The 8961-nt window shown below is 33.2% G+C and overlaps 1 protein-coding gene across 1 annotated transcript; it reads right to left on the bottom strand.

The window, feature by feature from the left end:
• Positions 1–1559: 1559 nt before the first annotated feature.
• LOC121266089 (protein REVEILLE 8) lies at positions 1560–5582 on the bottom strand. The gene is given in 10 exon segments (XM_041169812.1): positions 1560–1966; positions 2040–2136; positions 3217–3276; positions 3747–3856; positions 3959–4063; positions 4066–4083; positions 4192–4350; positions 4443–4566; positions 4665–4722; positions 5311–5582. Coding segments are annotated over 9 exon segments (984 nt in total). The 5' UTR covers positions 5568–5582; the 3' UTR covers positions 1560–1966; positions 2040–2043.
• Between the last annotated feature and the right edge of the window lie 3379 nt (positions 5583–8961).

Raw genomic sequence — 8961 nt, forward strand, 5'->3', positions numbered from 1 at the left:
AATGTTTTAACAAAACAATTTCTTAAAAATAAAATAAAAGAAAAATATGAAAAAAAAAAAACCAACAGGTGGCCATGCGCCAAGGCTGCATTGCAACCACCTTAGTGCTTTTGTGTCGCACCTTCTGATCACTACGTCCATGGGTCGTTTAGAGGATAAATCTATTATAATGAATATTGTATAGTCTCTCATGGTCTCTCATTTCTCTCTGTACAATGGAGGTTGAAGATTTCTTTTCTAGGGAAGATATTATCCTGAGGTTGAAGATGACCTCTGTATTCTCACAATAGTCCCCCCATCCGTCTACCAGATCTTAGATCCATTTTTATTGTGGCATTGTCAGTGGTAAGTGAGGAAGTCAGCTTTATGTCACTCTTTCCTTGCGTGTCAAATTTGCTTTCCTCCACTTTCTCATTTTTCTCTCTTTTCTCTTCCCATATGACATTTAATTTTCTTTATTCCCTCATTGTCTCTTCTCACTTGCCTCCTTCAGCCACTTTAGGAGTGGAGCCACTTAAGGAGTGGTTGATGGTGATCACTCCACAAGTAGTCTCAATACTAGCTCGATCTAAGCTACTCAAAAATATACATCCGATCATGAATTCCCATGTTTGTTTATGTGACCGTTAGCCACCACCCTTCATGAGTGCTTCTTCCTTTTCGTTTCTTTTAATTTAAGAGAATGAGTTTGGCAATTTTTTCACACGAAAGAAGTTTTCTATTTTAAAACCAAATTTTCATTTATTATTATTATTTATTTATTAAAACGTTGAAAGTAATTTAAAGTTTAAAATAAACAATTTAAAAGGGAGAAGTTCGACAATTTAAAAGGGATGGCTAAATATAAGGCTCTCAGTCCATATAGTTTGTTGGGATGTTGGCAGGAGACTTGAAAAAAGTTGGGACTCCGGATGTGAAAGATTGTCACCCTATCAGATTTGTTAATGCGGTGTAAAAAATCATATCCAAAGTCTTTGCAAAGGGAGAGTTCACTTGACTCACTACTAATTGTCAATAAATGTTCGAAAAGTAAAATCAAAGCGGGATTGCCAGAGTTGAAAAAGTTTGAAATAGATACACAGTAGTAAAATATTATCTGAAACTCTCAAATACATGTAAGAATTTAGGAGAATCTGGATCGTTCAGGACAACGGAAATAGGCATAGCATGGATCATAATCAAAAGAGAAAAAGAAGAAAGCATTGTCGTGCAATGGGTGTAGCGAAGATAGAACGCAGCGTGGGAAAAGCAACATGAATGCTTTAATAAGTTCAAGGAAAAAGCCAAAAAGCCACAAGCACGGCTTGATTTCACGAGAAAAACTTGCATATAAAAAATAAAAAATAAAAACCCCAACCAACCAACATCAACAACAGTATATATGCAACACAACTCAAACAGAAACAGAGCTTCATTATATTTGAAACTGAAAATAGCAGTTCTACTAAATTATGTCCGTCCAAATGTGCCAACTGAGCACTTACACCATTGGGATTTAATAATCAAATAGATCAAAAAGCGACTATAACATGGGAAAAAAATACCTAGATTCCAAAGGATGAAACAACAATTAATATACATAAATTCTTGAGGTTACACTTCTAGAAAGACAATCCTACATATCAGAAATGGTATTCTTACATACATATATATATGTATAAGAGAGACTACAACCAAAGAAATTCTCACAAAGATATACAGACAGCTTTAGTTGAAGGCCAAATCAATAGAATAGCAAAAAAACCTTTCCCATTGAGGCCACTGGACATTAAGGTCCTTGTGGACCTCGAAGATGAACTGAAAGTTCTTCCATCAGCATCGCTTAACACTCTTTTGGCTACAGCTATATAGTCACATTCTTGAACTTTCAGATTCAGAGCAAGTGCAAATTAGGAACCTATTGCACCTGTAGTCTAATGGTGCCAGCTACGGAAATGGAGAAATTCCATTAAATTCCACCAACTTACTGCAAAGGGAGATGTAAATGGTAAGTATGAAATAAGAGAAGTACATACTATCTGTAATTTGTAAGAACTAACCAGTTCAACAGGATAAATCGCTGGTCTGCTTCTTGGCAACAAATCCAGCAGTAACTCCTGTTCTGCTATTGATGTCATATGATGACAGGACCTTCCTCTGAATCAATCCATAAAAATCAAATGGTCAAGTTCACTGAACGGTTATCCAAGAAATGCAAATGTAAAAGCCCACACTAAGGATTAAGTACAGAACCTGTCCAAGGAAACTTTTCAGTTCTTTTTTATTTTTTGTATTTTACTTTTCTTTCATCTCCCCTCCCCTCCCCTCCCCACCCCCCTCCCATCTCACTTTCATCACACCATGTAAAATGTGACACTTTTATCACCTTGGATCATCTTTTATTTTTTAAAAGAAATATTCAAAGGTTGATGGGCAGTACCTCATCATAATGGCATGGAAGTGAGATGGCAGTGTGGCATTGAAAATTTTCCTTTCTAGAATCAAACAATGCATATATTTTTGTTATTGGATATTAAATTCTGGTGTGGGCATTCACATATTTTGGACTACTTAAAGACATTTGTGATTCGTTATTCACCATGTCTATTCCGCATCTCCATTTCTCTCAAGAATAAGAACAGTTCTAGAACGATATCTAGTGAAAACTCAATCACCTATTAGCGAAATAGGTACTGATATTTACCATTATTCACAAGTTTTCCATCATATAGGTAATGTGTCTTTGATTGTAAAATCTTTATCTAAAGCAACATTACTAATTCTATAGTAATGAGAGTAGAATTACAACGAGAAAATTAAAAAAGAGTCAAAGGGTATGCTGCAGACCTCAAGTCTCAGCAGTACAGAGAATTATAATATTGAATTCCACCACCACAGATCATTGCTTAGGGATGGCAATTTCTGTATTATGATTACAAAGAAAAACGTTTGGTTTGTATCTTGCATGCCCTAAGACTGTATCATTACCCTATGCTAGCTGATGTGGCAGGATTTTATTTCAGTAGTGTATTTATTGTGTCAATAGGCCGGCTTGCAAATAGTAGTTTTCATATAAAAGCACACAATTCTGCAGATAGACTAAATTCTAAAGGAAAAATGAGGCCTGAGAATTTAAACCAAAATCTACTTGAGAGACATGAGATGTAAACGCATAACTAGAAAGAAAGAGATATGTACCACAGAGTTATGATCATAGAAACAACAAAAAAGACTTACATATGGCTCAAAATCAGGGCTAGTCAAGTTAACAGTGAGGTTTCTCATCAACAACACGACCTGCACAAGTCACCAATTGAATTATAAATGCAATACATCTTTTCAAATAACAAAACACAAAGTTTGGACTTCTTTTATCTTTTCTTTTTGTAATATTCAGGAGGGGGGACACTTTATGTTAGCAATTTCATATTGGAATACATGAGACTATTATGAAGCAAAGCAACTCCTGTAACTGGCCCCCAGCATGTATTGTCAACCATTATTCTTCCCACTGAAAATATATTTCACTATGGCACTGCTCGAAGATCTAAGGCATCATTCTACAGATCTGAATACATTATTATTCACCACAGACACCAACATACCAGGTCCTTTGAAATGGATTTTCTACATGGTAAAAATAAAAGTTGTCTCCCTATTTGGGCTTAGGCTCAACCGATAAGCATCTCAGTGATCTGCTGATAATGAAATAGCGTATCTTTGCTAGTGGCTCTTACAATAAATTAGTGGAACTGAATTCAACTCACAGTTTCAAAATTTATGGGATCCATTTCCTTGAGCTTCTGCACATGGCCATCGGTTTCTGGATCAAAAACACTCCCAATGAAGCTATAAACTTCAGCAAAATCTGGTATACCTGCAAAACATATTCAAATATAGCCCAGATTTATCATTATTCTTGTTTCAGTTTTAAGTTAGGTGACATAGGGAATTAATTAACTATAGGCTAGAAGATTACCATGAAGCATAGAAGCTTGTTTCCCTTGCTTTGGTATTTCAGAACATGGAAGTGTTATACATGAGCTTCCAATGCCACTAAAACCACTGTTACTAATCCTTGCCACCCCTTTGATGCGATATCAGCTGAATCAGTAACATTGTATGGCATGATCAGTCACAGAAAGTTTCCCGAATAAAGTGAGTCTACCAAAATTATCATCAAGACAAGTAGTAAAAAAGGAGTAGGCATGCCTTCAGTTCCATGAAGACTAGTTAAGTCATCATGTGATGTCACAATTTTGCTTGATGAAGCATTTATCAGCATGGAAGTGTCATCCCACGGAGAATATCCTGGTGCAAGATTATTTAGCAAAGAAGGATAAGCCATGGATGCTTGTAGTGGCACCAAAACTGCCAATCCAAGAAATTGCATGTGAGAATGTCAAAAAACCAATATTGCAGTTTTAGAGGAACGCAATTCATTATCCTAAAGTCAGCCACACCATTTTTGGATGCTTTTTGTGGGTAAGGATGAGACGCCTTTCGCTTAGGGCGAGGAGGAGGCACATGTGCGATTGTCCCATTCTTTTGGACCTTCAAGAAGTACTTTTGGGCATGACTTCGAATCTGCAAAACAAAGATTACTTAGAAACAACTGTTACCTCCCAAAAAGGAAGAAATGAACATGAAAATGAAACCACGAGGGTAAATCAATGTACTCGAACCTGAATTACTGTCTTTGAACCCACAAAATCTTCAATTTTCTTCCAGTCACGGTCAAACCTAAAAAACACCAAAAACAAGGGGGAAACAACTCATTTCAGAGTATATCCCGTGTAAAAGAAATCATTGAAAGTTTAGTCAATTAACGAATACAGAACATCCCCAAATTTTGGTCGAACCACGACAAACAAAATTAAAAAATTAATTACGTTTCAATTTCTATAGAAAAGGCCTTTTGAAGAGACCACTTATTGAAATATAACAAAATAGATTGTTAATTCAGCCGAACTCGTTACGATAGTCCTGTACTAGACCTGGAAGTCTCGGAGCTAAAACAGAATTACTAAATAGGAAAGAAAGAAAATTAAAAGAGCTAAGACGACCCATATGATTGAGAAATTAAGAACAGCAATCAAATCACCACGCCTAAGTATAATTTCCATGTGTGACTAAAGATCAAAGAAATTCACATGCAGTTCGGGTATATTTCCAGAAAGTAGTCAATTCGCTTTCAGTAATAGATTCAGGCTAAAAATTTGCGTTCGACCGCAAGAAAGTTAATTTGTATGATGATGTAATGGAACCGAGAGGAAAGTTTGAACCCAAAAGGGAGATGGAGGAAAGCACTGAAGAGAATCATCAACTCACAGCTGAAGTGCTTCAAGGAACTTGTCGTGCTCTTCCTCGGTCCAGCTCTCTCTGGACTTGGTGATGGTGTACGGCTTCCTAATCTTCTTGCCGGAGCCATCGCCGGTCGTCGATGTGGCCATGGATTGAGGGTTTACAGACTGTGAATTCAGGTTGAAACGCGTAGATAAAATTCGAGAGAGGGAGGGAGAGAGAGCTGTGGCGGGCAGGCCTGGGTGTTTGTGCGGTGGGTAATTCAACCATTTGAGGCCGCTCATTTAAATGGCCAGTATAAAAACATCGGCAAACGACGATTTCATCGTCTTGTTTTTTTAATTTTTATTTTTATTTTGAGGTGAATTGATGATTGCATCGTCGTATTTGTACGAACCATAGGTATGTCTGTATCAATTTCTCTCAATTTATTTTAATTTATTATTATAATTTTTTTAAATTTTAACATAAAATATAATAAATAATTTAATTTTTTTAAATCTCAAAAAAATAATATTATTAAAAAATAATATTTTATCATCTCAACTCAACTCAATTCAACATCCAAACGCAACTAAGAATTTGCTATCAAAAAATTATTAAGTAATTCTAATATAACTGTAAAATAAGTAAATACCGTATAATTGCTTTGAAAAAGAATGAAATTTACTATTAAAAATTAATTTTTTATATAGATCTCATATTTTATTTATTTTTTCTAAAACGATTGCGCGGCAGTTACAATACTCGATACATTACTTTCATACCATCATCATTTAATATAAATAATTTTAATCGGCATTACATTTTATAGTAGAAAAAATATACCACATATTCATACTCTGAGTGTTTAATAATTATTCTTCCATATATGTCGATATTCTATTATTTTTTAATATTATTGTATAACTTTTAGAATATTTTGCTACGAGATTATCCACCTATTTGAAATTTTTGTTGGTAATAAAACTTTGATTTATAGGGCTTTATTAGAAGAAAAAGTTTTATTATTATAAGAACACTGACATTGAACTAGCCAAATGTCAGCCAAATCTAATATTGACTAAATTTTTTCAAAATCAGTTATATTGGACTAGTCAAATTACTTCAAGTCAAGTTATGAGTTATAGTAACTGAAAAACTAAAACTATATTTGGTAAGTTACTATTCATCAACCAAAAGAATATTTTATTAACAAGTATTTCATTTCTCTTTCTTTTTTCTTCCTTTCTCTTCATTTCTTCTTTATGTTAAATAATTTGTTTGGAGAGTAAAAATTAAATTATTAATTAATATATAGTGTGTAATTATAAAATATAAAAAAATTAAAAAAATTATTAAAATATATAATATTATATTATTATTTTAACTTTAAAATAACTAGTCCAATATGAATTAACCTCTTCAAAAATTTTAACTTTAATCAAAACCTCAAATTTTAGTCAAAAATTAAACTTGACAATGGCTAGCTCTAAAGTTATTTATACTGTTTGATAAAGATATGTCTAAATATATTCAAAGTTGTTGCGGTTGTTTTTAACTTCTATTTGAATTTTGGATGCACTTTTCTACAACAGCTAAAATTTGGAAGTTTTTTTAGAAAGTGAGTTTTCACCATTTATAAAAAATGCTTAAAACACTTTTTATAATAATTGCTCTATTAGTAACTAACCACAATAATTAGTAAATAATTACTCTTTTAATTAGTAAGTCATCACTGATTAATCAACTTGAAATTTATGTTTTCATTTTTTATAACCACAATAATAATTATTGTAGTAATAGAAGTAACAAATAGAGGGGTGTCGATCTTCAAAGTTTTTCTAAATCAATTACTACATTGCTTCGAAGTAAAATTAAAATCTTAAAAAAGATTTAAAAAAAAAGTTCGGTCTGATCCAAACAAAGAAATAGGCCAACTAAGTTGATTGGTGGTTGAATAATTTTATTTAAAAGTATTTACATTACATATCATTCATGTGACATAATTTAATTTAAAATTATATAAATTTTAAAATTTAAATTTTATCGTTCAAATTATATCATTTAAATGATATATAATATAAAAATATTAATAGCATTACTCTGTTAATTTTTGTTGCATCGGGATGATCATTAGCCAGACGTGAATCGTTGCAGTTCTGTACTCCCTGGCATTGAGGAGTATGAAAACTCTCGACTTTAGGAGAAGCGCGCATGTACGCAGTAACACGACGGTGATCATCAGGTAGATGAAAGCGGAAGAAAGCAGACTTTTGGTGGCCCGAGTACTGACAAATTAACATGGTTGTACAAGAGTACATGTACTAGGCGCGGGGCCCCACAAGGAAGTGAGAATAGAATGGAGACAGTTTAGAGAAGATTATACGTCGATGGCTGAAAAAATCGTGGGTGTACGTACTGGTGCATATGGCCGATATATAGCCCGCTTGGTGAAACGTCTCATGTAGTGGCGCGCGCATGGGCGTACATGTGACATGAAGTTGAGCATTTGACGATGTATATATGGACATTATGTGGGGGGCGAATGTAGCACTTTGAAGGCTCAAAGGTAATTGATGATATTGGTCATGTCCCCATGGAAGAGGCCGGGGGAGAAGAAGTAACTAGAGCTCTTTACTCAGCTCGTTGAAAAAAATTAGAAGAGTGGGTGAAAGGGTTTTAATATTTTTTAGGACCTATCAGGCGCAACATGTAAATTACGACTCTGTCCAATAATCCAATCAGCCGAGAGCCCAGTCCATCTCAAATATTGAAAGAATAACAACAAGAGATTTTCGAGTAAAAGAAGCCATCTGTTTAATCAGAATGGGCGATATCTTTAACATCTCAACATTTGAATTTCAAATAACAGATGAGATAGTTATTGATTAGTAACAGAAATATTGTGGGCTCTATTTATACCATCTAAGTATAACAATGGAACCTATCTAATTCTTTGGCTAGAGCGAAATTCTTTGTTGTTATTACTAACTTAAGTATCGGAAACGTTCTCCGTAACATCCAAGCTACACACCTTTTTGATTACAGGTGATTGTGTATAAGAAGCTGTGAAACACGTCCTTAGGAGTGGGTTTCAAAGAAAAAGTAAGAGAGAAAATGAGAAAGATTTGATCAATTAGAAATTGATAGACAACATTTTGTTGATAATTATGAACTTAAAATTAATATTTTTTTAGACAAAATTTTCAATATCAATAATAAGTTTTATAAATAAAATAATAGTTAGATAAGTTAGTTTCTCGTTTGTTATATACTCAACGACCAATATTTGCTTGCATGCTTTTATACGTAAAAGAACAAAACTCGTGTACATAATATATATATATATATGGACAAGATTGCATAATTTTAAGTTGACACTATATATTTTAAGTTAAAGTTTAATACAATTTTCCCACTGAAAATCAAAGATTAATATTTTGAAATGAAAAAAAAGAGAAGTTTTTTTCACTAATAATACTCTAAATATAACACCCGTCATATGTTATCTTATTTAATTATTATAATTTATTTAAATTTTTATATAAAATAAAATAAATAATTTAATTTTTAAATTTTATTTCAATTCATTTCATTTTATCTCATCTTATTATATATAAAAATAAACTAGTCGTATTCTTTATTTACGGCTTAGGTGACAGCCGAGCCACTTTGAGGACGCGGCGTACGAAATCG

The sequence above is a fragment of the Juglans microcarpa x Juglans regia genome, chromosome 5D (genome assembly GCF_004785595.1).
Source record: "Juglans microcarpa x Juglans regia isolate MS1-56 chromosome 5D, Jm3101_v1.0, whole genome shotgun sequence".
In the NCBI taxonomy this organism is placed as follows: domain Eukaryota; kingdom Viridiplantae; phylum Streptophyta; class Magnoliopsida; order Fagales; family Juglandaceae; genus Juglans; species Juglans microcarpa x Juglans regia.